The 17494-nt window shown below is 46.5% G+C and overlaps 1 protein-coding gene and 1 long non-coding RNA gene across 5 annotated transcripts in view; one reads left to right on the forward strand and one right to left on the reverse strand.

The window, feature by feature from the left end:
* The window catches only part of PSD3 (pleckstrin and Sec7 domain containing 3), a 115738-nt gene that overhangs the window by 85343 nt on the left and 12901 nt on the right, over window positions 1–17494 (reverse strand). For 3 of the 4 annotated variants that reach the window (XM_054809224.1, XM_054809223.1, XM_054809226.1), the window contains exons 3-4: window positions 3536–4610; window positions 1735–2130 (exon numbers count right to left, since the gene is read on the reverse strand). In XM_054809224.1, coding sequence (XP_054665199.1) covers window positions 1735–2130; window positions 3536–4610 — 1471 coding nt within the window. Of the gene's footprint in view, window positions 1–1734; window positions 2131–3535; window positions 4611–8302; window positions 8377–17494 lie in introns of those variants that run through there. The other variant, XM_054809225.1, reaches the window with a different exon arrangement.
* Window positions 7770–17400, forward strand: LOC129199199 (uncharacterized). The gene is made up of 3 exons (XR_008574611.1): window positions 7770–7867; window positions 10315–13697; window positions 17221–17400. It is a non-coding gene; the product is annotated as an uncharacterized LOC129199199 (long non-coding RNA).

A 17494-nucleotide genomic window follows, 5' to 3' on the forward strand; every position in this document is an offset into this window, starting at 1 on the left:
GGGGGCGGTGGTGTTCATAAGGTTATCAGGACGACTACCCTGTTGGACACATCTGTGGCTGGCTGTACTGCCACAGCTACACTCTTTATCAGCACCTACCTGAGCAGAGTGATCTCTTGGGGCTCATCCCTAACAGAGCCCTGCAGACTGCAACAGCAGAGCTTCCTAACAAACCTGCTGTTGGGGACAATTCTTTCTTTTTTTTTTTTTTATTAAGGGGAAAAAAAGAAGAATTTAAAAATCCTCTGCTGGTTTATCACTATGGCTGCAAATTTAAACTAAAATTATCTTAATTCCTAATGAAATCCACACTAGGCAGGCACCTAATATGTCTCTAAGCATTATCTAAGCACACCTTGTCTTCATGGTAACTTCTGTCTTGATGAGCCGATGTCAGCCTTACTTCACAGTACTTTTTAGATACTAGATGCTGCAGCTACAAGGTAACAGGATCAAGGTCTGTATGTGCTGCTGGTCCTCCACTGCCCAGTCTTACGGCAATCTCTGGTTTCAGTACAAGTAAGGAGCTGCAAGTGTCAGGACTGATCTCAGATTCCGGATCTGTACTGGTTGTAGCAGATTAGCAGTCACTTATTGCCTATTGGCACCAAGCACCTCAGGGTTGTACAAGATTTAAACACCTTTTTTCCAGCAGGATTGATGGAAAAACCATTCACATCTGCTAAGTCCTTCTGCCTCTTCTTTTAAGGGAAACTGTACCTTAATCCATAAAGTTAGCAAAACTAGTTCTGCTCAAAGGACTTCTTTCACACTAGCACAAAAGGAATAAAATAGATAAAAGACCTCCCACCACTGACTCCCTTGAAAGGTCAGACTAGACTGGTCCCATGTAAGGGAATAGTCTAAGGACTCTTAGATAACATCCTGTCCTTGGAGGATGGAGACCTGAGGCATCTTTGTCACTCACAAGGTCCCTCACTGCTCCGCAGATTACCACTTTTGGCTCGACCTCCCACTGTCACTGCCTTTCACTCTCCCCACCCTCTTCACAACACTCGATGAGGAAAGTTTGCTCATAGAGTGACTTTCTACAAGTACACAGTATTTTCTGACCACTTAGCCTAGCTTCTGCTTCTTACGTGACTCTTCTCTTAATAGATTTTCTTCTCTCTCCCTTTACCTAAACAGAAATTATTAACAATTTTGCCATGCTCCCATGTCTCTCAGTCAGTAACTAGTGCACAAACAACAGAAGCAGCTAACAGTCTCTAAATCCCATGAATGTGGAGGGGGCAAAACCTCGTCCCAGCTAAAGTAACTGGCAAAACTCCTGCTGGCCACAAGACAGGAAAGCTATGCCCAGAGACACACCTTTAACATCCAAATCACAGACTGCATTTGGACAACTTGTCCTTGTGCACAGCGTGTTATTGTTCCTAAAATTGCTGCTAACAAATTCAGGCATAATTGGAGCTGAACACGGTTCGTCTGTAACTGGCAACTAACTCCTCCAGGGACAGGTCCCAGAGATGCAACCATACCGGACAGCCTTTTATCAACACAAGTATCACCCACAAAAGCTTCATAGAGTAAATTTGCACTTTTCTAATGAAGGGCAGGTTTGGATGGCTCACTTCTCTCCTGCAGCTCACTCTGTTACTCTGGAAATTATTCTGTGCAGAAAACATGCAGTGTTGAAAGAGGCAAAACTACACTCTGCAACAGACATTGGAGAAACATCAGCAGACACGCAGAAAGCTCACCCACTTTTACCTTTCCAGTCGAGGGACTTCTGTGACATCTCCTCTGAAGAGCGTTTCACTTACAACAACCCTTAAGCCATTGGCGAGGCCTTCACCACAGACCTTCACCTCCCCTTCAGGGGGAAGCTGCAGGACATCTGGCTGCCCCGAGGCTGACGTCCGATCTAAAAACTGGCTGCCCTCCTTCATGCGCTGCTGGATCATGGGAGTGAGTGGCATCTCAAAGCTGAAGTAGCTATCAGGCTCCGAGTACAACGTCTCCAGCGACTCTGCACTGTAGTATAAAGATGCATTGTCTAGGATGTTTTCAAACTGTGAGCTGTACAGATCAGTGGAGACATCGGAGTGCCTCTGCCCAAGGACATCTTCATATCCTCCCATGGCTGCTTCCCCCTCCTCCATCATCCTGGAAATTAATCAGAAACAGCTCGTTTCAGCTCAGGAGCAAGGTTTAGACCTCCGGGTGAACCTCCTCACCTTCCACCTTTGCAAACAGAAAGGTCAATGTGGCTTCGTGCAGGAGAGGACACTGCAGTTAAAATGCTAGTTTCTCCTTGCACCACCTCTGTTCATGACCAGCACCATCTCCCTCTCAGGGGACATAAAAAGAAACAATCATCTAGGTAAAAGAGGGGGGCGGGGGGAAAGCCTAATATTGCTTAACAGGTAACGTCAGCTGCTTATGTGCAAAGAGCACCCACAAATCCACATTGTCTCCGCTAGCACCACTGCCATGCCAGAGGCTGCGCAGGTCCAAGATGTACACCCAGATGGGGCCTCTGCCCCTGGAGGACAGTCTGCTGGCTCTGCAGTCCTAGGGCTAGGGTCTTTGTCAAAAGGCTGGAAGAAATCCCTCCAAAATGCAAAGGGAAGCAAATGCAATTAAAAACTTGGAGCCGGGAGAACCAGATTTGAAGGCGGAAGACTTGGCCTGCTTGTGAATGCACAGGGGAAGGTGTAGCATCCCCCTGCAGAGAGTTTTCTTCTCTGCTGCACCAAATACTGCAGGTTTCTCACAGCATGTCATCAGGGCTGCTGGCCCAAGCGATCCCACACACTAGCCAAAGCAAAACTCTGCAGATCCCAAGGTGCAGAGGCAGGAACACCTGCCTTGCTGAGATCCTGTTGTTTCAGCCGCAAACAACCCACCAGGTCAGAGCGGGCACAGTTTGCTCAGAGCACACCGGTAGGACCCTTTGCTTTGTTATAGATGTGCATCAGGAAAGAAAAGTGAGCAAATCAGGATGCTCTTGTAAAAAGCAGTGCACCATTTTTGCAATATATACAGCTAAAATTATATAAACACCAAAAGACAGATAATATAGAAAGCACATCACAGCATTTACTCTCTTATAACATAAAAGGCCCTGGCTAAAACGTCTTTATTATCTGACCTTTCAAAGGTACTCACACCATTCTTGCACAAACTCTGCCCAAAACCAGAAAATCCGGCCAGGCGCATACGGCCAGGCCTGCACGCTGCCTATATTTAATTACATGCCACGTCTGGATCCCAACTACACCTGCTACACATGCTTTGTCACATAGCCATTATTCTGCAAACAGCAAGAGACATCTTTAAGTTTTCAAACCTGAGACGGACTTCAAACTTCAGCAAGGTGGTGTGGATGGGTTTCCGTCCCAACTTCATGCACTAGACACCATCAGGCATGAACTGCTACCATTGCCACCACACCGCAGGCAGCAAACATTCGTTGTTTGTCATTAGCTCCTAAAGGGGTAGGCACAACGTGCTTGGGACGAGAGAAACCCCACCTGCCCCCTGCACCCCACCCCCAGCACCATCCTACCTGCCCTGGCCTCTTGCTAGCACAGCCGTCTCCTCCTCGCCAGAGTTCTTCTTGTCCTTCACAAAAACTTCATCCTCCCCGCTTTCATAAAGCAGTGCCAGAGGAGTGGCTCCAGAGGCAGTGGGTCCCAGCCTCAGGTCCTCACAGACCTCGCTCCAAGTGATGTCCGGCGAGGAGACCAAGCCTGGGGAGACCATCGGTGGCACAGGGTGGCTGGACGTTTTGGGGAATGCTTTCCTCTCCACGGACACAGTCTCCAGCCGAGAGTGCTTCTGTCTTCTCTGCTCCTCGGCTTTTTGCAGCCATAAAATCTCCACCCCTTGAAATTCTACATGTTTGCTCACAGCTGCCTCTTTAGAGAGCCTCCTCTCAGGACCCATTTGCATTTTGCCTTGACTGTATGCTGAAAACTCCTCAAAATGCGCCCACCCCTCCACTCTGCTGGCTGCTTCCAGGTTTGTCACAGATGGTCTATGACAGCTTGTCTCCTGTACTGCGTGGACCTCCTCGGCTTTATTAGTGATGGCTCCCAAGGACTCGGACTGCTTTTCTCCAGTCCATATTGCAGCCAGATCTTTCTCTACGATCAAATGCATTTTTTCCTCAGCTGTGCGTTCAGATGGAAGAGGCATGTCTGAGGGTTTTTCTTGGCCTGCTGCAACTGGTTCTCTGGCTGCCTGCACATTTTGGCTGCCAGTAATGCTCTTTTTTTCCATTTGCGTCTCTGAATCAAGAGAAGTATTTGCTCTCTCTTGCACCTTTGTTGCTTCCAGCCGTCGAGAGATTTTCATAATCTCTGGCAGCTTACCCACAGGTTGCAAACCTTCTTCTGGGGTGTGCGGCTGTGCTGCCCCAGCATCAGGTCTCGAATTGTCTGCAGGAGCTGCACGCTGAGGAAGGGGCCTGCCAGGTACCCGGTGGTGACCATCCCGTCTTTCTGGACTGCGTGTTACAGGCTCTGCCTGGCGCGGCAATGAAGCCCTCGGTGCATCTCCACTTGGCTCTAGGGTGCCATACTCTGGAAATTCATTGATGATGGTATGAGGGAGCAAAGTGCTGCTTCCATGGCCACTACCTGCAAAGAAAAAAAGAGAGCGTGGGTTTATCTACTGCGTACATAAGCAAAAAGCCTGACCTTCCTGCTCAGCCCTCTCCTAACGCAGTAACTACACTCTCCCCTGCAGGGAAAATACCGTTCAGTTTAACTCACTTCTGCACTCTCTCACACTGCATTTATCCAGAGCTGGTCCTTTTACATAGGAGTTTTTGGGCAGCCCTACATTGGAAGTGTGCACTGCTGAGGAAGGAACGCCAGAAATGTCTGCTACACTTCACAAAGGGTCCCAGTGGCCCATGAACAGTCTGAGGCCACAGGCCAGGCACAAAGGCTGAAGAAAACAGATATTCAGAGGTCTGACATGCATCCACAGCATGCTCCATACATGCTGGTTTTATTAAAAAAGAATAGGTTTAGGTCATATTCACTTGTAAAGATGAAACACTGGGAAGATAAACAGCCGCACCCTGTATATTCCACAGCCTTGACAAAACCAATTAGCTAAATTACAAAGCAATTAATGAACAATTCAACTTTCTGCCAGCACTACCCTCTTCCTTTAACAACTCAGGTAACTGAAGGTCATGTTGCAGCAATGTGCTTATACTGAGCAGTCCACATTCTCTGTTGCAGCAAATTCACCACTGCACAAAAAGCTTGCTACCCCTCCCCTCCTCATGCTGCTTTTCCAACTGATGTAAACAAAGCAGGAGTGAAAATGGATGGTCCCATTTTCCAAGCACCGAGCAGAGCACCCAGTGACTCCCATTGTTGTGGGGTAACAGAGAACCAGCTGTCCTCAGAGGGTCCTCACAGATGACACAATGACAGATACTTGGCCACCTTATATTATGGCCCAAGGAGAAACTAAGCTCTGGAAAAAAAACCCCAGCAACAGCTGCACTCTTCTGGAAAAAACTGGCCTGGAGTATAAAAGCACCTTGAAACAAACAACGGGGGGGCCAGAGCCAAACACCTACTCCAAAAAATGTCAGGGGTGACAGCTCTGAAACCAGACACCAACTTGCATTGGGATGCCTTGCCTTGCCTCGCTTAAGGTGCATCTCTAGGTGCCGTGTTGCAAACCGATCCCCATGTCTGCTCTGAGCAGGCTGGCCACAAGCCATTTCTGAGGAGGAAGCCATGTAGCTGTGGTTAATGATAGGCTGAGTTCAAGGTGAAAGGGAAGATAATTTAACGTGAGCCCAGCACTGCACTAATGTGGCTCTATCTGCCAGTGATCTGTAAAACCAAGCAGCGGCTCACAGCTCACAATCCAGCATATCTAGCCACAGGGTAAATACCGCATATTGTGCGTAGCACAGGATCAAAGTGACAGACTTGGACCACACCAAACCACACTCTCTTCGCCAGTACGTTCTCCAGGTATCTCCATGCTGTTGATTTAATCACTCTGTAATAAAACTTCAGTGGGTCAGGTTTCATCTAGATGACTTGGTTGCTGTTGAGGACAAAGCAGGGATCTTTGCTGCAAGATCCCAGGGAGCAGTGAGGAGCATGGATGCTTTGTCCACGTCCGCATCACCAGCCTGCCTTGATGGCAGGTTTCTAACACACAGGTGTGGGTGCACTGGGAGAGTCTGAAGACAACAGCAAGGTCCTTCTACCCACGTGAGCATTTCCAGGCGTGGTGCTTTTTCGGAATGCCCAAAGCCCAAGACAAAAAGCCCCCTTTGCACACACTTCAGCCACACAGTGCTTGGGTGCATCCCAAGCCCACCCACTTCATGGCGCAGGCGCCAGGCTGCCATTGGGACACACTTCCACCAGGACAGACTCACAGGTGAGAACTATGGCATGTGGCTGCATCGTCCCTACACCTGCACAGCGACCAGCCCAAGCCAGCAAAAGGACCCTGCTCCCCACCCCACAGCCCTGGTCTGCTCTAATGCAGCCACATTAGTGCTTGCTGCTCTCTTAGCATGTGTTCTGAGATAGGATTTTTTTTAAGAGAGAACTGCCGATAGGAAGCCTGTCACTATAGATGCTAACATAAACCCTTCTCAGTGGACACAGCTCCACCTACAGCAACTGTCAGCTTCCAGACCTGTAAGCGGGAAGTGCCCCTGCTGGGATTACCTCATGCCCGTGGGGCAGCGCTTGGCCATGCCACTGCCTGGGCTTCATGCTCTGGCCGCATCCCGAAGGCAGGCGGTGCATAGTGCCCCAGGAGCTAGGACCCCCCGCGCCTCCCTCCAACCCATGCACCCCACTTCACTGGAAGGAAGCCCGGAGCATTGCCCTCCCAGCCCCACATTGGGGCAGGGGGGGGCTGGGATGCAGCCAACGTGTGCTGGAAGCCAAGCCCTGACAAGGCACTGCACACAGACCCTGCCAAGAGGCCAGGCTCGTCTCTGCTAATTGCTATCTTAGCTTCTGAACCAACATGAGGGAAACAGAGGCGGCTTTATTTCTGGTGATGAATGCTAAATGCACTGCTGCGCATCCCCATCTGCCACCAACGGCCACTGCTGATGGCAGTAAGCAATCCCGAACAGGTTTCCCGAGGATTTACTTCTTCTGAATTTTATCCCAAGCAAACTTTGCCCTCTGGCAAGCCCAGCACACTCCAGAAGAGGTACACATACAGAGCACATACACTCATATATGGGCACAGGGCAGGAGAGAGCATGCACACAGGTACTCCTCTCTGCCATGCTTGCAAGCCGTGTTTCACCTAGGCAAGAGAGAAGCACTTTCACAGCAGAAATTTAAGACCTTTTCTAAGTGAGGCACCAGCAGCCCTGCTCTGGAGGGACTGCTGCTGCTCCCATATGTGAGCACAAGTCAGCAGGATTCTCACCTTCACAGCATCCTTCAGGAACATTGCCTAATTCACTGCCCAATTAAAAAGTAATCACATATGGCACCAAAGCAACAGTCTGTCCCCATTACATTAGGTACCACCATGCACACGACTGCGGAGGTCTCTACCTTGAGGCAAACCACCACCACTGCCCCCCACTCCTAAATGGTGCAAAGCCTTTCCCTTTGCTCAGAGAGCTATTTCAGGTACCAGAGCTTAGAGGAGCTTGAGCGCTTTAAGGGAAACTCCTCCCTTATTCCCATCCACCACCACCGCATCATGTCTTGCTGCAGCTACTGGCATATCCTGTCCAACCCCATCCCCCAATATGACTGCATTACAAACAAGGCTAGAAAGGCAACAACAAAATTTAAGGACCGCACTGAAGATGAGCAGGGAAAAAAAATACCCATCACCAAACAAACAAAGAAAGGACACATACTCTCAGGTAACACCAATTTCTACTTTGCATTGAACGTGGCTTCTTTCAACAAAGAAAAAAAAGAAAAAAAAAGAGAGAGAGAAAAAGTTAAAATAGAAAGGGGGTGAGTGGCTAGAAAACTGAGACCGGGCAAATATAACCTAACAGCAGTTGGCAGCCTTTCTGATGACTAGACGTTGAAAGAATTCATGACTTAAATCAGGCATAGATATGATATTTCATAGGTAAATAACCATTCCATGTCAAGCAAGCTTGTCTACAGCATAATAAAAGGAAATTCTAGGAAGCAAAACACAAGTTACAAGCATAGACAGACATTTTGTTTACAGGTACATTTTACAAAAGAATGGTGTGAGTGTCTCTATACAGTATTTATATATATATATATATAAGCTAGCTCGAGAAATTAGATATATTTGCTTGAACAGTCTCCTTACTCACAGAGGTTACTGTAGCTCCAGCAGTTACCCATTGGTCAAAGAAATAAAATGCACAGATCATCAGTTTATCTATAGCGATACCAGCTAATTCAATTGCTGCTGTTCTAGTCAACTGGAATCAAAATAGTTTCAAATTTCCTGGCAGCTGCTGCCCTGCACTGCACACAATGATGTAAATGGATGCTTTCTGAGTATTATGAAACTGATGGGGGAACTGCAGTCTCATTCAGTCTATCGCAGGAGCTAAGGAGTCCACCTTGGCAGCTTGCAGGGGGAAAAAAAAAAATTTCCTTCAGCAAGGCTGCCTGACGGTATGCCAGGGAGACGTCTGTGCTTAGCTGCCGCTTATTATAACCATGTCCATAAGGGAAGAAACGGGCAGAAAGGCGATGCTGAGAGTCATGTGCTGGTTTCAGAGCATGGGATGCCTGACGGTGTTTCAGCATTTCTGAGCTGGAAGGTTTCATAAAGCAGCCCGGACATCTTGCATTTTATTTCTCCGCAGCTCCTTGCGCCGATTACAAGCAGCACGTGGGTGAGCCTGCATGCAGCGTCACACCAGTTATGCTTTCTTGGTACCAGCATTTCTTGCCATTATTTGTAAAAAGCAAATTAGCCTAAGTAAAAACAATGCGTGCGTTAAGAGGGAACAAATTTCTGTGTTACAGAGCTTAACGAACAAATCACAGGATTTATGGCATTATATCATTATTGCAGCCTGCCAGAGAGGGCGGTCACATGTGTCTCCTCATCCTGCGCTCCCTCCAGTTACAACTGCTGTGGTTAACTAAAACTATTCCGATTTATAAAGCAGTGCCTGCGCACACCGAGAAGGAGCAGCCTTCCCCTGAGAGGGGAAGGATGCTGCACAATCACCGGCAGCCTTGCGCAGCAGACCTTTTTCCAAATGATGTCATTCTCCATGCTGTGATAGGTCCTGCCTGGCCAGTGGAGGTCCTTCGTTAGCCAAAGCCAGGGGATTAGCATAGTGCAAGGACCGTGCTTTTGTAACTGGGCTGCAAACATCCGCACTGGACTGGGCACAGGGTTTTCTGCAGCTTGCAGACACTCCAGGCTTTTGGGCAGTTTGCTTGCGCAAGGAAGTGGAGCCAGGCCTTCATCCCTGCAAAGTTACAGCGGCAATATGTAAAAACAAGTTGGTGGAAATGGGGAAGCTGAGCAAAGGCGGGGGGGGAGCAGAGGAAAGAGGTGGGGGGGTTGCCTAGAAAATAAGCCCTGGTTAAATGCCTCTGCTACCTTAGCAAACACGCAAGGAAGGTGGAGGGGACCAGAGACACTGCAGAGCCTATGCAGAAATAGTGACCATGTTGGCTGAGATCCCTCACCCCAAAAAAAGACCACTACAGGGGGTGCCTGCTTTGACACAGATCCAGTAGCGTGCATAGGCAGCGTGCGCCTTGCACTCATCATGCTTAAACAGCCAGGCAGTGGTGTGGCAGCTGGGGGCTCAGGGTTATCTAGAAATTAAACTGACCAGTTCAGGGAAGAAAACAATCAACCTGCAAGCACCCAGGGGCAGTGTGTCACTCAGGAAATCCTGCACCCACAGCTTGCTGCACACTGGAAGAAGTTATCAGAGAAGTACTGCTCACTGCTGCTCTTTCATAGTTCCCTAAATTCTGGGGGGTTTGGGCAACCAGAGGCTGTGTTACATGAACCTTCAGTCTGCCACAGGACAGTCATGCCCACACTAGGTAAATTTGTCACGAATCTCTCCACTATCCAAGTCCCAGCACCTGGAGTTGGGTGGTGATCTGATGCCCAAGTTGTAATGGCTTGAAAAGCAAGAGAGTGAGAAAAGCTGTTAGGTTAAGAATGTAAATCCTGTCCATTAAGAAAATAATGAACAAAACAGCATGTCAAATACCAGGGTCACTCTGTGTCTGTCTGAGAGTGTGTGTGTGGCTTTTTTACAATTACAAACCCTATTCCTGATGAAAAGCTTTAGGTAAGCAATGGTGTGACTCAGTTGCTTATATTTTTTCCCCACAGATTTTAACTGTTTCCCAGTGGCAAACAGGGTTTGGGAGCACTTGAGTAACCCCAACCACAGTGAACTAAGAGTCCTCCATGGAGCCCGCCACCGGTCCCCCAGCTGCAGGAAGGACAGCACTTTGCCGCAGCAGCTCACAGGCCTACAGTGAGCTCAGAACAGGACAAAGTCCAAAACTAACATGCAGCACATACTGGGAGGGTTTAGCGTGAGGCATTATCCACTACAAATTGCTGTATGGGCCACAGATGGACAGTGAGATAGCTTGGCCCCAAGAGTCATTACCCTGGAAAGCAAAAGGGTAGAGTGATGCAACTGCTAGCATGAGCCAGAACAGGAGGGAATACAAAGGGAGTTATCTGGGCTCCTCATCCTGATGTAAAAGTGCAGGTGAGTCTTACTGTATTTAATGCACTTTTCTTCTTTAAAGCCCCACCCCCTGGTGTGACGTGGCTGCAAGAATCTCAAGTTTTGGTTTAAGACTTATGTTTGGAAAAGTCTTAAACTCAATTCAAAAGACAGATCCAAAAAGAATCTGAAATTTTCTGGTTTTCCACTGCTGTGATTTAGAAAAGAAGTGGCTAACAGGTGATTTTCTAAGTGTAGATACACACAGTAATAGCAAGAATTACTTTAAAAGCTCCCTAAGAGCCATCATCTGAAAGAGCAAGCTTCTGGAGCAATGACAGCCCACAGCTGCTTTGACACTTGCAGCATCTGCAAAGACTTTACAGCCTCTCTGAATCCACCTGTACTTAATGTTACATATTTAAAATATTATATTTTTAAAGAATCTTTTAAAAACCCTCAAAAAGTCCTTCAAATAGAAAGATCTCTTCAGATAAAAAAATACATCGCCAGACTTTGATCAAGCAACGATGGCTTAAAAAGCCCCACACTACTTACTACTCATGTATTTTAGAAACCCCATATCTTTGCTGCAGCGGCTGAATCATAGAATTATAGAATCGTAGAATCGTTAAGGTTGGAAAAGACCTCTAAGATCATCAAGTCCAACTGTCAACTAGGCATGTTCCTAGAAAAGGATGTCCTTTACTACATTTCAGTGCTTGGGATCAATTAGCCAGGCTAAGAAAAAGCTTGCTAAGCAGTCCTCAAAGCACCCCAGGAGCTGGATATCGAGTTATGCACCCAGCTAAAACAAAAATAGGGCACAGAGGGACATGTGCGTCTCCCAGGCTCTGACTATTTGCTGCTAAAGGCGCAGCTGGACATTGCATGGTAACTTTTCAGCAAGCTCACACAGTCAATGAGATTCCTATCCTCAAGAAGCTGGACAGAGTTAAATAAATAACGCGGGGGTCTAGAGCAGAAGGCACTTGTTAAAGCAGTGAACGGTGAAGAGGAAAAATACTTGCTGTACCCTGTGTTAGACTTTTTCAGTGTGATATCAGGCCAGAGCTGCATCTACCCACATAATTTTAATTAAACGCCTTCTCCATGTTCATTATCAAGCCATCTCCAGCAGCAGAATAACATGCATCTTTTCCTTCAGAAGGCTTCAGAGATTAATCAAGGCTACAGCACGATGGAGGGCTTGTGTTGGTGTGCTGCCTACCTCACCGGGTGATGGGGCTGAAGCCAAGCAGAGAAGCTCACCGCGATAACAAGCAAAAAAGCAGCTGTGCCCCATGGTACTCGCCTACAGCTGGCCAAGTCAGCTGGCTGAGTCTCTTCTGTTGTGCCCATTGACCTGGGTGCATCATTTTCCATCTGCCCGACGGAAGATAAGGGCCCCAGTGCCTTCAGGAAAGTGTTTCAGAGCCCTGCCCGCTTCAGCTGAGCTCAGCCTGCGCCATGTGTGCTCAGAGCATCTGAAGCGGCCAGACACCACCAACAGGCTGCCAGCATCACCAGGCCCCCAAATATTTGTGCACTCACATCAGCGTGGCTGACAGCCCACAGACAGGGAGGTAATTACTGCCTTAACTGTGGCACTTCCTAACTTCTGAGTGCTTAATTCTGCACCTTTAAAAAGAAATAAACAAACAGCCCATGATTTAACAACTATTTGTACTAAGCCCTTGGCCTTCAAACAACTCTGTTGTTCACCAAGTTGAGGATGTGATGATCTCCTCCCTGCAGCTGTAGGTTATGATAACTGGAACTATTCAGCTTTCAAGTGCAGGTCACAAGACATCCAATTTCCTCCTGGGGAGCAAGGGTCTTAGCGTAACACCTCACGTCCCTTTAGTTTTCCTTTCCCTGGGACTGGAAAGCCAGACATCCATCACACCACCCCTGACAGCTCCAGAGCGTGCCCTGGCTTCACCCAGCCCCGGGAAGCGGGACTCTGAAATTCAAAGTCTGAGACAGCAAAACAGCTCCACCTCACGCAACCGAGATGCAGAGCACCGTGCAACCTGTCCTCCTTCATCGGCATAAATTTTTCCATACGCAGAGTCAGATGTGCTTTTCTGACAGCACTGTAAGAGCTTGCTGCTCCTCAGAGCATTGAAGCAGTAGATAAAAATCACCTGGTTTACTCTGCATTGGAGTGAAAGAGGAGCACCCAGCAGAGCCTGTCAACATGCTGGTGCTGGAGAGGTAATCGCTTCTTAGAGTGCACAAACTCAACCAGAAAAGTACCTTTCAATACAGTACCTCTGGAGACTTAAATTTAAAAAGTTAAGCTTTTCTTTTCATCATTGCTAACCAGCAATGCCAAACAACAGGGATATCTACAAGAAAACATATTGATTAGACACTCCTGTTTAAAACCCCTGTGCATCTTCAGTGTGTCAGAAAATGCAGTGAGACACTACAAACAACAATAAAAAAACCTGATAGAGTCAAGTATGCACAACAGGATGATGGAATTTTAATTAAGTGTGTGGGGGCACCACAGGTCTGAGCTTTCCAGATTCTAGCCTTGCAGGTGTTCCTGGTGAACGTTCCTGGACATATTCTTAAATGTACACCTGCCGTACTTTCCGCACAGGCTCTGTCCACCATAGTTAAACATGAACATGAAAATCAGGCAGTCCTTCAACCCTCAGAAAATGCAGTTTGCACCTTTTCAGGAAAGCAGAGCTGCAGAGTAAGATACCAGACCAGGAAGCCCAGACTTTCAGGATTGCCTGGAGATGGAAAGAGCAAAAGATGAAAACATGACAGAGGGTGGTGCATCGAAATGGAAAGCAATACGGTTGAAGCATGGGGCAAGACTACAGTCAGCAATCTGGGCTAGCCTGAAAGCAATGCAATGTGTGAGTGACTGTGGTCTAAGGACAGCATTTAGAGTGAGGATCAGGAAGGTGCCACATCCATGCAATGCAAGGAGGATGCAGCAGAGCTGGACATGCGTGACTTGAAGTGACACAGAGAAAGCAAGCAAGGTGGAAGAGCAAAGGACAACCTAGTAAGTTAGTGATACTCATTTTACAGGAAGTTTACTGGAGTAATTTTCTTAAGGCTGTTTAAATCAGCATCATAGGACCACAAAAAGGTTTTGCTTGTACAAAAAAGCAGCCATTATGTGCTTCATTTGCTGCTGAAATAAGTTAAATTCTACAGCAAAAGCAATCATTTTCATGATTCAGGTTCAGGAATGGGTATATTGCATGGGTTAAAGTATGCATTTCATTTTCTTTCATGTGTCAGCTCTGGCACTGTTTGACCCCTTGCAGAGGTGATTCAGCACACGCCACCAGGAGAAAGTAAACCCTTTTTTTTTTAGAACTGGGTTTTTTTTGCTTTGTTTTGGGGTTTTTTGTTACTCAGTTTTTACTGGCTTGAGCTTCGTAAGAGCTAGCATGAGACAATCCACGGCTGGGTGCAGCTGGGACTATCTCTTTTGGCAGAAGCAAGCTGTTAAATGAGCTCAGTCGCCTCATGACACCTCACTGTACACAAAACAGCAAGTGACAGGCTTTCCAAAAAGCTATTTGTTTCACCAGGAATTCAAAAACAGGCATCTTCCAGCAGCTGTTGGGAAAGACCAGACTTGCATAGCAACCCAGAGACTATCTGTACATTTGTACAGGGCTTTTTTGTGAAGGATGAGATTAAACTCTCTGTTGCAGAGGAGGGGTGAAAACTTTCTCCTCCTAGAAGCATCAGAGAAAACACTGTTTATGAGTGTTAAGAAACTATTTTCCTCCTAATAACAGTCTTGGATTTATTTTCTCATATAACAGGAATTCTGGGGTAGTTGGCTTTCATGTTTACTTAAGCAATTATTCTGTAGTGTCCCCCTCTTTTTTCCCCAAGGAAGCACTTTTTAGGATTAAGTCATGTTGTTGGGACTTTTTTTTCTTTTTTTTATTTATTTAAATGTGTTAACTGCAAAGTCATAAAAATCAGTACTCTGTAGTGTGCCCAGCTCTTAAGATAAGACTGCTCAATACAGATCACTGTTTCCACAGCTGGTTCCAGAGGAGGGTATGTTTCCATATACAACAAGCACCCTTTATGTCAACGAGGCTGAGAAGACGTCTTGTCCCACACAGTCAAATTCAGTTTTTAAAAAACATTATCTTTTGCTGGAAGGCAGAAGGCTGGGGTTTCACCGAGGAAGGTGGCCAGGCAGCGCACAGGCATGTGGCCGCTTGTGGTACGTCCACCCTGCTCCCACAGCAGCAAGGAGCAGCCCCACAAGCAGGGGTCTGTAGGGAGACGTGTGGTCCCAAGCCCTCCTGCAATGCGATGAGGGTCCTGGGGACCTGGACCTTGCTCTGCTCCCAGTGATGCATCCAGGGCAGCAGGATGGGCAACAGATGAGAGAGGAGAGAAGCCAGGCAAAAAGCATCACACAATAAAGACGAGAGCACAGGAGTATATCAGGCATCACAAATATCCCAGACAAAACCATGCTGAGGGTAGCAAAGGAGAGAAATGAGGAGGAATTGTTTTTAATGTGGCAGGTTTATTAACATTTGAATATCATCAATGAAACACCTCTTCTGTAGGCATCTAACTTATTTTTCCCCTCCTCTCACCTGTGAAAATGACCACAAGCTTCAATCTAGAAGGTAAAAATCGGCATGGCAGCTTATTAATAAAGTCTGCTGTTTCCCATCTAGGCAAACAGAAGTGTTTGCTACAGTTGCCCCAAATTATCCTTCCTTCTTTGTGAATTGGCTTGTCCGATGCAAGTATTTTAGTTCCCAATCAAAAAATTTACACCCTCCACAGCATCCAGCAGGGCTTCAGTAATATGGTTCCGGCCAAAAGGGAAAGGATAAACTGTGAGGCAGAAATAATTAAGTCATTGAGCAACTTACATGTTACATTCTCAGTTTCTGAGACCAGCCAAAGCACAGGTGAACTGCTTTAGGTCAGATAAATTAAAGCTCAGCTTCACTGCTCACAGTGGCAAGCTTTTCTCTTGATCAAGTTTAAAAACAAGTACTTCTGGGCCTCCCCCATCACTCATTTGCTTGAAATGTTTCATACTTGGACCCACAAAAAGCATGTCTTCTTTCTTTTAAAGGCAACTTTAGACTAAAGTTGCAGTTTTGTTTAGATTTTTGGTGGTGTTTTTTCCCTCCCTCTCTAACACAGAGAAGACAGACTTTCAGGCATAGCTGTTTCCACTAAAAATCTATGTCATGACATATTTGACATATATCAAATCAAAGGCAGCCAGGATTTGGTGCACAGAGCCCTGGGTTTGTACTACTGTGCCCTCAGTCACCCCACCCTCATTCATATGCAGTGAATAAGCAGTTAAAACCTGCTCAATATAAAGAAAAAAAGCAGAAGGGGCAGCACCACTCTCATGTATCCGTTGCAGTCAAACATCTTCCTGGAGGAGGAGGAGGATGATACATTTGTCTGTGACAGCATGAAGCCAGTCTGGGTAGGCCCAGTACGACCCAGATTTCAGGTACAATTCATATAACATTCACAAGTGTTACATGTTAACCACTGTTAAATATTTGGAAAGTCTTCCTTGAAGTCACTCCCATTTCACTAATTGTTAGTTTCTGATTAATAATGGAACAAGAGATTCAGAAACAAGGCAAGAAGCGCAGGAAAAATACAGAAAAGTACACACATAAGTCAATATATCTGGCTTATTTTTTGCTGCCCTTTATTTTAGGGCTCAGTACTCAGTCACCTCCGAATACCCATCACATTTGATAATTGTTTTGGTTAGTAATAACAATAGATTCACTTGGATTTATTAGACAGAGCATACTTTATTTAATGCCAATCTCCGGAAATACACTAATGCCTGCTGACAGCGCTCTCGCACTGTGTCTCTCCAAACAAGAAATGAGGTCATCATGATTCATGTAATAATCTGATACACGTTTTGTGGCAATTTGTAAAAGTTTTTAAAATTCCTAAATGAGGACATTTTGGTTGGTTTTGGTTTTTTTCCCTCCACTCTCTAGTTAGAATTTCCCAAGTGGAAGACCAAACTTTAGAAAAGGCAGGGAGAGACTGTTTACTCACTTTCCAGACTTCAGTTCTGCTTTTTTTTTCTTTCTTGGGTTTTGGGTTTTTTTTTTCCCTTTCCTTACTGAAGTGGAGGAGCCTATCAGCTTGTTTCTGTACAAAGTGCTGCCCTTCTCTGGCAAGAAGGGAGTCTTCTTTAATTAAAAGTGACATTCCAGAAAGTTTGCAATTACAAAGGATCAAGGTGCAAAGAGAACAGCCTAAGGAAATGCTTTTGCAAAGAGGGCAGGGATTGTTGATAATTACGAGGCAAAAGAAATAGGAGCAGTAACTACATTTCTTTTCTTCTAAGCTTTGGTTGCGAAAAGGTAGAAAACGCCCTGTATTTACAAGAAAAGAACAGAAACAAGACTGATCCTTAGGCATAACATTAGACACTGCACCTGGATTTCTTGAATTAATAACTACAGAGGACGTAGGAGTTCAGGTACCACCTCAAGTATCTAAATTAAAATCTTATCTACCTCTTGCTGTAGGAAGAGCAGCATGCAGACCACAAAGGGCATTCCTGGAAGGCTCTCCAGGCAGAGATGGCCGTGTTTCAGCATGTGCAATTGCAGAACACGTGGCTGAAACAACTCCGCTGCAGAGAAGTGCTGGGACTCCCTCCACCAACGTGTCCTACAAATCCCTGCTGTCACATTGAGGTGGCCCAGGTGAGCCAAAGAGAAAGGTGTGGGTGTAAGACAGGATACTGCTGTCATTTTCTGGGGCCCAACCAGCAGATTCCTTTGGTTTGGTACTTGCACT

Source organism: Grus americana, chromosome Z (genome assembly GCF_028858705.1).
Source record: "Grus americana isolate bGruAme1 chromosome Z, bGruAme1.mat, whole genome shotgun sequence".
Lineage (NCBI taxonomy): Eukaryota > Metazoa > Chordata > Aves > Gruiformes > Gruidae > Grus > Grus americana.